General features: G+C 40.9%; 1 protein-coding gene across 1 annotated transcript in view; it reads right to left on the bottom strand.

Annotated features, from left to right (window-relative positions):
• Positions 1-12,490, bottom strand: part of IL15 (interleukin 15) — a 74,991-nt gene extending 62,501 nt beyond the window's left edge. The window contains exon 1 of the mRNA XM_059066451.2: positions 11,870-12,490. Coding sequence (XP_058922434.1) covers positions 11,870-12,337 — 468 coding nt within the window. The 5' untranslated portion in view covers positions 12,338-12,490. The remainder of the gene's footprint in view (positions 1-11,869) is intronic.
• Positions 12,491-14,689: the final 2,199 nt, after the last annotated feature.

Raw genomic sequence — 14,689 nt, 5'->3', positions numbered from 1 at the left:
AGGGAGTGGCAGGACATATTTAAAGTGATGAAAGATAAAAACCTACAACCAACATTACTCTACCCAGCAAGGATCTCATTCATATTTGACAGAGAAATTAAAACCTTTACAGACAAGAAAATGTTAAGAGAATTCAGCACCACCAAACCAGCTTTGCAACAAATGCTAAAGGAACTTCTCTAGGCAGGAAACACAAGAGAAGGAAAAGACCTACTATAACAAACCCAAAACAATTAAGAAAATGGGAATCAGACCAATCACAAGCACTATAATTGAAACTGTGACTAAAAATCTTCCAAAAAACAAAAGCTCAGGACCAGATGGCTTTAAAGGTGAATTCTATCAAATATTTAGAGAAGAGCTAACACCTATCCTTCTCAAACTCTTCCAAAATATAGCAGAGGGAGGAACACTCTCAAACTCATTCTACGAGGTCACCATCACCCTGATACCAAAAACAGACAAAGATGTCACAAAAAAAGAAAATTAAAGGCCAATATCACTGATGAACATAGATGCAAAAATCCTCAACAAAATAGTAGCAAACACAATCCAACAGCACATTAAAAGCATCATACACCAGAATCAAGGGGGGTTTATCCCAGGAATGCAAGGATTCTTGAATATATGCAAATCAATCAATGTGATACACCATATTAACAAACTGAAGGATAAAAACCATATGACAATCTCAATAGATGCAGAAAAAGCTTTAGACAAAATTCAACACCCATTTATGATAAAAACTCTCCAGAAAGTGGGCACAGAGGGAATCTACCTCAACATAATAAAGGCCATATACGACAAACCCACAGCCAACATTGTTCTCAATGGTTAAAAAACCACTTCCACTAAGATCAGGAACAAGACAAGGTTGACCATTCTCACCACTATTATTTAACATAGTTTTGGAAGTTTTAGCCACAGCAATCAAGAAGCAAAAGAAATAAAAGGAATCCAAATCAGAAAAGAAGAAGTAAAGCTTTCACTGTTTGCAGATGACATGATACTATACAAAGAGAATTCTAAGGACACTACCAAGAAACTATGAGCACTAACCAATGAATCTGGTAAAGTAGCAGGATACAAAATTAATGCACAGAAATCTCTTGCATTCCTATACACTAATGATAAAAAATTTGAAAGAGAAATTAAGGAAACACTCCCATTTACCAGTGCAATTAAAAGAGTAAAATACCTAGGAATACACCTACCTAAGGAGACAAAAGACCTGTATGCAGAAAGCTATAAGACACTGATAAAAGAAATTAAAGATGATACAAATAGATGGAGAGATATACCATGTTCTAGGATTGGAAGAATCAACATTGTGAAAATGACTCTACCACCCAAAGCAATCTACAGATTCAATGCAATCCCTATCAAACTACCACTGGCATTTTTCACAGAACTAGAACAAAAAATTGCAAAATTTGTATGGAAACACAAAGGACCCCGAATAGCCAAAGCAATCTTGAGAAAGAAAAAGGAGCTGGAGGAATCAGGCGCCCTGACTTCAGACTATACTACAAAGCTACAGTAATCAAGACACTATGGTACTGGCACAAAAACAGAAATATAGATCAATGGAACAGGATAGAAAGTCCAGAGATAAACCCATGCACAATGGTCACCTTCCTTTGATAAAGGAGGCAAGAATACAAAATGGAGAAAAGACAGCCTCTTCAATACGTGGTGCTGGGGAAACTGTACAGCTACATGTAAAAGAATGAAATTAGAACACTCACTAACACCACACACACAAAAAAACTCAAAATGGATTAAAGACCTAAATGTAAGGCCAGACACTATAAAACTCTCTGAGGAAAACATAGGCAGAATGCTGTATGACATAAATCATAGCAAGATCCTTTTTGACCCACCTCCTAGAGAAATGGAAATAAAAACAAAAATAAACAAATGGGACCTAATGAAACTTAAAAGCTTTTGCACAGCAAAGGAAACCATAAACAAGATGAAAAGACAACTCTCAGAATGGGAGAAAATATTTGAAAATGAAGCAATGGACAAATGATTAATCTCCAAAATATACAAGCAGCTCATGCAACTAAATATGAAAAAAAAGAAACAACCCAATCCAAAAATGGGCAGAAGACCTAAATAGACATTTCTCCAAAGAAGATATACAGATTGCCAGCAAACACATAAAAGGATGCTTAACATCACTAATTATTAGAGAAATGCAAATCAAAACTACAATGAGGTATCACTTCACTCCAGTCAGGATGGCCATCATCAAAAAAATCTACAAACAATAAATGCTGGAGACGGTGTGGAGAAAAGGGAACCCTCTTGCACTGTTGGTGGCAATGTAAATTGATACAGCCACTATAGAGAACACTGGAGGTTCCTTAAAAAACTACAAATAGAACTACCATATGACCCCGCAATCCCACTACTGGGCATATACCCTGAGAAAACCATAATTCAAAAAGAGTCATGTACCCCAATGTTCACTGCAGCTCTATTTACAATAGCCAGGACATGGAAGCAACCTAAGTGTCCATCAACAGATGAACGGATAAAGAAGCTGTGGCACATATACACAATGGAATATTCCTCAGCCAAAAAAAGAAATGAAATTGAGTTATTTGTAGTGAGGTGGATGGACTTAGAGTCTGTCATACAGAGTGAAGTAAGTCACAAAGAGAAAAACAAATACCGTATGCTAACACATATATATATGGAATCTAAAAAAAAAAAAAAGGTTCTGAAGAACATAGGGGCAGGACAGGAATAAAGAGGCGTACGCAGACATAGAGAATGGACTTGAGGACACAGGGAGGGGTAGGGGTAAGCTGGGACGAGTGAGAGAGTGGCATTGACATATATACATTACCAAATGTAAAATAGATAGCTAGTGGGAAGCAGCCGCATAACACAGGGAGATCAGCTCCGTGCTTTGTGACCACGTAGAGGGGTGGGATAGGGATGGTGGGAGGGAGATACAAGAGGGAGGGTATATGGGGATATATGTATACTTTTAGCTGATTCACTTTGTCATACAGCAGAAACTAACACAACATTGTAAAGTAATTATACCCCAATAAAGATGCTAAAAAAAGAAATAGAGGGATTGAATTTCTCAGTCAGAAGTGAATCATGTTTGCAAGTGATGGTGAAATTAAATGAGTGATTGACAATGTATGAACGCTAGATAGAGGCAAATGAAGTGATACTTAATGGGGCATGGTTCCAGAGGAGATGAGAAAGTTTGGAATTAAAAGCACACGTGTTCTTCGAGAAATGCAAATCAAAGCCACAATGAGATATCATCTCACACTGGTCAGAATGGCCATCATCCAAAAATCTAGAAACAATAAATGCTGGAGAGGGTGTGCAGTAAAGGGAACACTCTTGCACTGTTGGTGGGAATGTAAATTGATACAACCACTATGGAGAACAGTATGGAGGTTCCTTAAAAAACTACAAATAGAACTACCATATGACCCCGCAATCCCACTACTGGGCATATACCCTGAGAAAACCATAATTCAAAAAGAGTCATGTACCCCAATGTTCACTGCAGCTCTATTTACAATAGCCAGGACATGGAAGCAACCTAAGTGTCCATCAACAGATGAACGGATAAAGAAGCTGTGGCACATATACACAATGGAATATTACTCAACCATAAAAAGAAACCTAATTGAGTTATTTGTAGTGAGGTGGATGGACCTAGAGTCTGTCATACAGAGTGAAGTAAGTCAGAAGGAGAAAAACAAATACCATATGCTAACACATATATATGGAATCTAAGAAAAAAGAAAAAGAAAAAAGGTCATGAAGTACCTAGGGGTAAGACAGGAATAAAGACACAGACCTACTAGAGAATGGACTTGAGCATATGGGGAGGGGGAAGGGTAAGCTGTGACAAAGTGAGAGAGTGGCATGGCCATATATACACTACCAAACGTAAATAGATAGCTAGTGGGAAGCAGCCGCATGGCATAGGGAGATCAGCTCCATGCTTTGTGACCACCTAGAGGGGTGGGAGGGAGGGTGACACAAGAGGGAAGAGTTATGGGAACATATGTATATCTATAACTGATTCACTTTGTTGTAAAGGAGAAACTAACACACTATTGTAAAACAGTTATACTCAAATAAAGATGTTAAAAAAACCCCACACATCCCTAGAAGCCAATGTTTTATGAACTGCAGAAGCTGAGGAATGTGCCTTAGAGATCAAAGCACAGACGAGAAATACCTCAATATCAAACCTAATAAGCCATCATAAAACCACATGTCTGAAGTTTGAGAAGTCCTGCACGAAGCAATGAGGAGGAGGATCTTGCTTTCAAGGGGTAGAGTTGAAAGATATGAAATATCGATTTTCTTAAAAATTTGACATTTGGAATTACTGCAAATTTTAAAGTCACAATGCTATTATGACTGCATATTTTCTCTTGGATTCTCAGGAAAAAAGGCACCAAATAAATTAAATATTCACAATACTACAATTTTTACAAAATTCCTCTCATCTTTTTTGTACTTTTGAAAATTTTTTTTCAAAATACTTAGCAAATACTGTTGAAGTAGGAAGGCGAAAGGATTTCTATTTGAAGGAATTTAGAAAATAGGCTTGCTTCTACTTCCTCTCTTTAATTGAAGGATTTACGTTGCAATTTATAAAATTATCCTTTCAAATAATAAAACTGGCCAAGAAAACCCTATTAAACAACATATTTCTTTTCTCAGTTCTAAAAATCTCATATTAATCTAAGAAGCTCATCTGTATCATCTAAAAATGAGTGTAAAGATTCTATCTGTAGCCTGGCCCAAATTAGACTCTCAGGAAATTCTATTTCTCTTCCTGATCCTGACAATAAAGCATATGCTGGGACATTCCAACCGCTATGTGATCACTAGTGACATATTTCCAGTCAAACTCCTTTTCTCAGAACCTGATATTACTTGACCCCTCAGCAGTATGTGATAGATTACTGACAACAAAAATAACATTATGAAAGCTCCACTGTGTACCAAGCAAGTGCTTGGCACACAAGGACACAGTGTTTCCCAAACTTCAGCCCCTCCAACTCCATCACAATTCTTGTCATCCTTTGTACCGCCTGTAACATTTACTTGAAGAGAGGGGTAATGGGAGCACGAGTCAATATAGAAAATACTGCAAATACTTACAGAAGTATCCATCAGTGGGGGCAGAACAGAGGAGAGGTGAGATCAATATTTCCAGGTGGCTAGAGAGGAGGTAAAGTTGAAGTTCTGCCGAGAGAACTGCATGGAGCAAGGGACTCAGAGAGAGAACACATGGGTGGTTGGTTGCCAGAGGTGGGGGGCAAAATGCATGCAGGGGGTCAAAAGGTACAAACTTGTAGTTACAATACAAGTAAGTCATGGGGATGTAATGTACAGCACGATGACTCTGGATAACAATACTACAGTGCATACCTGAAAGTTGCTAAGAGAATAAATCTTAAAAGTTCTCAGCATAAGAAAAAAATTATAACTATCTATGGTGACACACGTTAACTAAACTTATGGCGGTGATCATTTTGACATATACACAAATGTTGAATCATTATGTTGTACACCTGAAACTCACATGACATTATATGTCAATTATACCTCAATTAGGAAAAGAAAAGATGTGGGTGTGAGAATAGGCATATGGCGAATATAAAATCCATCCCGAGAGGAGCAGACAGAGTGGGTAGGACAGGCAAGCAAGGGATAGAAAGTGTGAAAAGCCTAACGTTCTCTTTTGAAGACCTGGAAACTGGCCAACGCTTTCCTGAAGACATTGCCCGAACATTTCCTCTTCCAGAGCGCGCAGCTCAGTAACAGACACTCTGGTCTTCGTATATGACCCCAAACCTTCTTTACATACCTTTGCCTCCTAGGGAAGCATTCCGACAGTCAATGGTTTCAGTCAATAATTCTTGACTATTAACCCATAAACTAAAATCTCTCGTACTAACAGCTCACGCAATCTTCAGTGCAGTACTTCTAATGACTTACAGGACATTTTCGGCTTTATGTTCCACTTTTATCTCAATATTGAGCTTTCCACAATGAAGCTCATCCATTTCCCTGACTCACCTTCATGCTGTAGCTACGACCCATATCAGTTGCTGCAATGTTTACTTTTCCTCCCTCCCACTCAGTCTTCAGGAGCCTCTCTGTACCCTGCACCTCTCACTGAATGAAGGCCAGTCAATGGCTTAGAAGAGCGCCTGGCCCATACAAGGCACTCAAAATTATTTTAAATCAATTCAATGAATAAATAAAATGTATAAATAAATTAGATCTTCTTTGAAGTAGCTCTTTTTTTAATTCCCCATTACTTTTAACATATTCTACCCTTTAGCATCCATTCAGCAAATATTTATTGAGAGACTATCATTTGCCAGGCGCTGACAGAGGATGGGGATATAGCAGTGAATGAAATAAAACTACATGCACGGGCTTCCCTGGTGGCGCAGTGGTTGAGAGTCCGCCTGCCGTTTCAGGGGACACGGGTTCGTGCCCCGGTTCGGGAAGATCCCACATGCCGCGGAGCGGCTGGGCCCGTGAGCCATGGCCACTGGGCCTGCGCGTCCGGAGCCTGTGCTCCGCAACGGGAGAGGCCACAACAGTGAGAGGCCCGCGTACCGCAAAAAAAAAAAAAAAAAAAGAAAAAAAACTACATGCTCTCCTGTAGCTCATGTGCAAATGGGGACAGGTGAGAATTAAGAAACAAATCATTAAATAAAACATATGTAAGTCCATTGTTCCTTATCTGAAAATCTTAAAAGGGCTCTAAGAACTGAACGTTTTGCTTAATTTACTGGTTAACAAAACATGAACTGGCATAAGACTACTTATAATCTGTATTTATTTCACTTTTGAGGAGGTACCTGGATAAGCTTACTATATACCATAGTTGTCACACAGTATATAGCAAAGGCATTATGTCACTATCTTAGTCTGCTCTGCTAGGGCTGCCATAACAGAATACCAGAGAGTGGGTGACTCACACATCAGAAATTTATTTTCTCACACTCTGGAGGCTGGAAGTACACGAGCAAAGTGCTGGAAGGGTTGGTAAGGACTTTCTTCCTGGCCTGCAGACAGCCACCTTCTCACTATGTCTGCACATGGCCTTTCCTCTGTACATGTCGACTCCTGGAGTCTCTTCCTCTTCTAAGAAAGACAGCAATCCTACTGGATTAGGGCCCCACTCTTATGACCTTGTATACCTGAATTACCTCCTGAGAGTCCCGTCTCCAAATACAGTCACACTGGGAGTTGAGCTTCAATATATGGATGTGGTGGAGAGAGGGAGAGACACAACTCAAGTCTATAAAAATGACCTGTCCAAAAACTGAAAAAAATCTTAATTCCAAACACATCCGACCCTAAGAGTTCTGGATAGGTGGATAGGGTCGTGTAAACCTGGCAGTATGGCATGTAGTTGTGGGCGTCTGGAGGAGAGTTTGAGCTGAGAATGCTGATGGGAATGCAACACATAGTACACCAGTCAGGGAAAGCCTCCCTGCAAAGGGGGTATTTGAGCCAGGCCCCCCATGAGGTAAGGGACTGGGCCACATCTGAGAGAAAACATTCTAAGCAAGGGGAACAGCAAGTTCAAAGACACGGAGACAAGAACAGAGCAGTATGGCTGATGAATAGAAAGGCTGTCGGTGTGACTGAAGCCCTGAGCTAAGGGAGGGGAGCAGATGAGGCAGCAGAGGTACGAATCACTGAGGGCCTTACTGACCACTGTCATGGAATTTGGCTTTTATTGAAGTAAAATGAGATGGCCATAGAGGGTTTTGAATAGAGGAGTGGCATAACTGGATCAATGCTTTAACAGGATCACAACGTGTGACAGATAATCTCCAAGATGGTGGCCACCAATCAATGCCTTCTTTACATGAACAAGCATAACATACTACCCAGCAAGAGGTTGAGTCTATGTCCTCTCCTCTTGAATCTGAAACGGCCTCCTGACTTGCTTTTTGCAATAAAATGAGACAAATGTGACTGTCTGGGAATTCCAGGCCCAGGCCTTCAGAGCATCTGCAGTTCCTGCTTCCCTTTTATAGAAGCTGGATACTATGTAAGGAGTCTGACAACCCTGAGACCACCATGTGAGTAAGCCCAATCTAGCCATGTGGAAAAGCCAAATGGAGAAGCATGAAGGAACCCAGCCAACAGCCAGGACTGAGGCCCCATATATGACCCAATTTCTTAAACAATCTCAGACAGTCCTTTGGTGTCATACCAGCTGAGACCACAGACATTCTGGCATAGAGACAAGTCATTGCCACTGGGTCCTGTCCAAACATCTAATCTTGGAACTTTAAACAAATAAAATAATTTTTATTTTACACTACTAAATTTGGGGGTAGTTATTTACACAGCAATTAGTAATTGACACTGAAATTGATATGAGATCAGGTGATAGGTTGACACCTGGGGAGTACATAGCAAGGACACTCACTGTTAGTGAGGCTAGAAAGGTAGTGATGAAATTATTATTAGAGGCTAGAGAGAGGGCAACTCATGTTGCATAGTTGCCTGCAATAATATGGAAGAAAGAAAACGTATCTAATAAACTTGTGGACCTGGCTAAGAAAATTTCTGAATGTGATAATTGGCTTCATTTGGGGGCCTAGGATTAATTGCAGGAAGAGAAAGAGGAACTAAAACATGCAAGCTGAATTTAGAAGAAATCATTCAACCGAAGACTTGCTAGGTTGGAAAATTAAACTTACTGTCATTCTTGTCTCTCGAGACAACACAAGATTCTCAAAGAAAGAAGTAGTCTTAGGGTAAAGATCAAATCCAGGGTCTATTAGTACAATGTACTCTCAGATTAAAGATCAAATCAAGTATGTGGCTGGAAGATGCCTCATTAAGATCTAGAAAGGATTTAAAGTGGCACCTCATAGACCCTATCAGTGAGGCAAAGGTGTTTCTAAAGACCTTGAAGGCTTTTCCTACAGCATTCTAACTCACAGCCAAAGTAAACTGGAGCCTGTCTCAAGAGTTTTCTGGGTATGTCTTTTCCAATGGAGTGAACCTCAATAAAGTTTACAGGAAGCCCCCAAGGTTTATAAGAAAATTGTACCCTCCCCCCCACCAAAAAAATGCACCACCAGCTAAACAAAAAAGGACACACAAAAAAGTCTCTAGATCCCTAACTCACCATGAGCAGGAATAGTTAGTTAGTAACATTACCATTAAATAGTTAGGAGTAAACACTATGAGCAAAACCCATAAATGTTCTCTCAACTTTCCTATGGAATTTTTCCATCCAATCCATAAAATAGGATAGCAACCAGCACATAAGCAATGCTCAGCCTCAACAGTCTCATGCAGTAATCTGTAATCACTGGGTAAATAAATCGAAGAGCTAATACTGAGTTAAAGAAAGAAGCTGGCTTCTTGCCAACCCTCAGACCATAAAATCTTCTGAAAAGGAGACTTCCCAAATAGTTGACTACACCACTTCCACTGTGATATGTGAGTCTTCTGATCGCTCCCTGAATCCCAGCGTTTTACTTGGATGGATGGATATATAGGTAGGTAGGTAGATAGATAGATAGATAGATAGATAGATAGATAGATAGATAGATACAGACATATCGATCAATCCACATTTGACTATTTATCAAGCTCTACCAGCAAAAACTATGTAAACTGGACAAATGTGTTCATTCAGGAACCATAAAAAAATTTTTCTCCAAGGAACCAAACACATATAGACACTCATGTGAATATCATTGGCTTGTAAAGATAATCTTTACATATATAATTAATAATGTCAATTATGCAAGTACCATATAAGCATTAATTTTAAATGAATGTTCCATCATTATATCACTCTGCATTAAAATGAAATCGTGGTTGACTGTCACTGTCAAACTGTGGGAAATATTTCTATGGAAATAATATCACCCTTCATAAACACCGGTGCTCTTAAATCTGGGTTCAAACCCCAGCTCTACCACTTTCTCACTCTGTGACTTTGGCAAAGTTATTTAACTACTACTCTATGCTCCAATTTCTTCAGTTATAAAATACAGTCCCTACACCACATAAGTTTATTATGATTTTTTTTAAAAATAAACACATACTTGGAACAACATCCAGTACATAATAAGAATTCAACAAGTTTTAGCTATGCTTCATATTATTTCCCATAGTTCAAGCTGTGGACCTAAAACAGTACTCTCTGTATTATCATTAACCTTCAAAAGAATAGTTACATAATGAATAAAACTTAACAGTAAACTCTAAGCGAGATAGGAAGAAAGAGCAGTTTTCTAAGTTTTAAAATGTTTTTAAAACTGTTTAGGGCTCGAGACTCGTTTAAAAAGCTCATCAGAGTTATGGCTATTTTCCTCAGAAAAATCCCCTTTACACAACATTTCAGAGCTTCATTCACCGCCTTCCTGAAATCCATCCAGAGCCAGCAAACCTGAGATGGAGAACCTTCTAGGATTTAAAATTCTTCAATTTTCAAACTCTATTTCAATAAACTTTAGACCACTGCTTTCTCCCATCCTTCAAAGAAGTTTATAAACATGTATTGCATTGACAAACATTATGTCCTGTGATACAGCTGTTGACATTTACATATTAATTTCATGGATTTAAACGGAAAGCATCAAATTGTTTTTCTTAAACCCACTGGTAACCTGTAGAGAAATCCTCAGTCCAGAAATTGTAGCTTCAAATCAGGTTCTGGAGTTCCCACTCCAAGTTAGCAGAGAACAGTGAACCGAAAAGTATGGGAACACTCTGCCTACCAGAATTCCAGCGGCCAACCTAACCCCTCTGTCACTCTGTCATAGAGCAGATGATACTGCTGGAAAGGCTGTTGTGAGTATGACCAAAACTTTGACAGGAGAAAACAGAGGAAGAAATACAAGGATGTGCCATTAAAACACAACCAGAACAAACCTTCAGAACTTTCTAAACTTCTTAACTTTATTAAGTAAAACTTTAAATTTTGTCATCACGTTTTAAATCTAAAATGGCTATTGCTTTGTCTTCAGTCCTTTCCTTTCTATATCCTTGTGTTCTTCCCTTCGTATCTCCTCCCTCTGTATATCATGTCCACCACACTGCTTTTTAATAAAAATGACAGGAGTTTAATGTATATTGTACCTACCCTGACGCTTTCCATAGAACAGTCCACCTCTGCACAGCAGGATACTGTAACCACCTAGATCTGATCTGTTTATTCAATCAAGTCAAAGAAGCCTCTTGAAGCCCACTGACAAGATAAGAATGCCTATCAGTTACAAGGAGATACCATTACCAGTGTCATAACATTAGACCGTAGCTTTTAAAAACATAATGGAGATAGCTAGTGACAACCACTTCACTTCCAGTTTCTAAACTTCTGACTCACCCTGTTTAAGAATCTGTTATAAGCGTCACTGAAGAATTAACCTTGCCTTACATATACTTCGAAGATAACAAAATTTTAAATGCATAGAAATTCAAGTTAAATTCAATATATTATAATCTAAATTCAAATACATTGTATACGCTTGCAAGAGTCTCAATAACACCTGACAAAATTAACTGGATTTTCATTTAAAGCCACTTTGAATAAGGATTTCACGGCAGTACAAGTCTCCTGCATTTCTTCCAAGTTTCTAGAACTGATTTTCTGGAAATAATATAAACGGAGGCCTGATTGTCAAACTGTAACCATTCCTGTAGATTCCTCTCCCAAGGAAGGTTAAGTGTCCTGATCAAAGCAGAGGAGGGTAATTTGATTGACAAAGATAGAGTCAGACGTGCAGGGCTCACACTCAAGTTGGCACCAGCCGGCGGGGAGTTTGGGAGGGGGCAGGGAAGAAGCGGGGAGCTGCGGTACCTTTCTTGAACTTTCTGAGCTCGACGAGGTGCAGAACTCAGCGCTCTGTGCCGCCGGACCTCGCTTTCTCCGAAGCCCGCAGCTGGGCTGGGCTGGCCACGCGCGCGTCCCTCGCCCTCCGCCGGCCGGCGCGGAGTAGGTGGAGCGGACGGCGGAGCCGAGCGCGTACCCGCTAGTGGACGAGCAATCTGTGCTCGGCTGGAGGCGGAGGATGGCGAGGAGAGCCCGCGACGGCAATAAAGGGTCAGAAGGGGAAATACCTCCTCGCGGAGCGCCACCGAAAACCGAAGTCGCGGTCAAGCGTTCCCCAGAAGAGGGCGGGGCGGCCCGGCCGCTGGGGGGAGACGGGTGCGTCCGGCCAGAGCTGGGAGGAGTCCGAGGCGAAAGCTTTCGGGGAGAGTTCCCTCGCCCTTTCAGCCACCAACACCTCCCCTCCCAAAGCGGACAAGCCAAGCTCTGTACCTCCATCGAGTCCGGGCTACAGAGGCGGGGGAGGCGGGCAGCGCGGCGGGGAGGGCGCGGTCGTCCGGCTTCCTTCCCGGGCGTCGGGCCTCTGCGGCCGAGGACGAATCAGCTGGGGTTCCCCTGGACGCCTGGAACCCAGGGAGACCCAACTCCCAACGAAAAGAAAAGTGAAAGAGAAAAGAGAGGCAAAGATAAACACCCCAAGCGGAGGCTGTGGGAGGGACGGGTGGCGGCAGCCCATGGCCGGCTGCCCCAGGTGGCCTGGCTCCCCGCCCCCAGGGAGGTGGCCGCCACTGCCGAGCCCGGGGTCTCAGAACCTGGAGCGCCAGAGGGAGGAGGTCTAGGAGCGCCGGCCCCGCCTCGCAGGGACGCTGGCCCGGCACTTGGCCTATCCTTCCTGCGGCACCTGCAGGGAAGGCGCGAGGAGGTGGCCCGGAGTCCACCTGCCGCATCCACGGGCGCCGGGCATGGCACGCGAGGCTGCCCGAGCTGAGACTGAGACCTGGGAGCAGCGCGTGTCCAAGTTGGCCAGAGGAAAGGGAAAAATGCGTTGGATCAGACGGAATGGGCGGCTACTCCAGACCTTGACCCTCCCCACAGCCTAGAAGAAGGAAGGCCCTGAAGTCCTGCTAGAGAAAACGTGGCAGGAAGACACCTGGGCGACTACTTTGTCCAAGGTAGTTGGCACGGAGGGTGAATGAACATGAACGAATGTGCCTATCTGTGGACCACTTTCCCAGCCTAGCGCGTCGTCGGTGTAAAACATTACAATGGGACCACGTGAAATGTTGTTATTGTAGGATTTTACAGTTAAAAGAAGGAACTGAGTTCTTTGAGGCTAAGTGATCCTTGTGCCTCAGAGCCTGCAGAAGTGGTTTCAGTTTTTGAAAGCACTTTGGAGAACCTTGCACACGTGTGAATCACTGAAAATCCCTAACAGAAGGCTGCTTGCCCAAATTTTTCAGTCAAATCACGGAAATAATGATAAGGCTCCCTGGAGCTTGGTAAAACATTTAACTAACTTTTCTTTGTATTACGTAAATGTTAAAATAAAATTTTAAAATATTTGAAGAGATTTAAATATTAAATGTACATAAAGTTCCACATAAAATCATTTTGCATTTTTATGAAAAAGTTGAGCTCTAGATAGTCATAATCAATAAAATAACTGAGAAACACTCCCATTTACCACTGCAACAAAAGAATAGTATACCTAGGAATAAACCTACCTCAGGAGACAAAAGACCTGTATGCAGAAAACTATGACACTGTTGAGAAATTAAAGATGATACCAACAGATGGAGAGATATACTATGTTCTTGGATTGGAAGAATCAATATTGTGAAAATGACTCTACTACCCAAAGCAATCTACAGATTCAATGCAATCCCTATGATATTACCAATGGCATTTTTTTAAAGAACTAGAACAAATAATCTTAAAATTTGTATGGGGACACAAAAGACCCGAATAGCCAAAGCAGTCTTGAGGGGAAAATATGGAGCTGTAGGAGTCAGAATCCCTGACTTCAGGCTATACTACAAAGCTATAGTAATCAAGACAATATGGTACTGGCACAAAAAGAGAAATATAGATCAATGGAACAGGATAGAAAGCCCAGAGGTAAACCCACACACCTATGGTCAACTAATCTATGACAAAGGAGGCAAGGATATATACAATGGAGAAAAGACAGGATCTATAATAAGTGGTGCTGCAAAAACTGGACAGCTACATGTAAAAGAATGAAATTAGAACACTCCCTAACACCATACACAAAAATAAACTCAAAATGGATTAGAGACCTAAATGTAAGACTGGACACTATAAAACTCTTAGAGGAAAACATAGGAAGAAAACTCTGACATAAATCACAGCAAGATCTTTTTTGATCCACCACCTAGAGTAATGGAAATAAAAACAAAAATAAGCAAATAGGACCTAATGAAACTTAAATGCTTTTGCAAAGCAAAGGAAACTACAAACAAGACGAAAAGACACCCCTCAGAATGGGAAAAAATATTTGCAAATGAATCAATGGACAAAGGATTTATCTCCAAAATATATAAACAGCTCATGCAGTTCAATATTAAATAAACAAAAAACCCAATGAAAAAATGGGCCAAAGACCTAAGTAGACATTTCTCCAAAGAGGACATACAGATGGCCAAGAAGTACATGAAAAGCTGCTCAACATCACGAATTATTAGAGAAATGCAAATCAAAACTACAATGAGATATCACCTCACACCAGTTAGAATGGGCATCATCAGAAAATCTACAAATAACAAATGCTGGAGAGGGTGTGGAGAAAAGGGAACACTCTTGCCCTGTTCGTGGGAATGTAAATTGATA

This window comes from Kogia breviceps, chromosome 6 (assembly GCF_026419965.1).
Source record: "Kogia breviceps isolate mKogBre1 chromosome 6, mKogBre1 haplotype 1, whole genome shotgun sequence".
Classification (NCBI taxonomy): Eukaryota; Metazoa; Chordata; class Mammalia; order Artiodactyla; family Physeteridae; genus Kogia; species Kogia breviceps.
The sequence above is the reverse complement of the archived record's forward strand: the minus strand, read 5'-3'. Positions and strand labels throughout refer to the sequence as shown.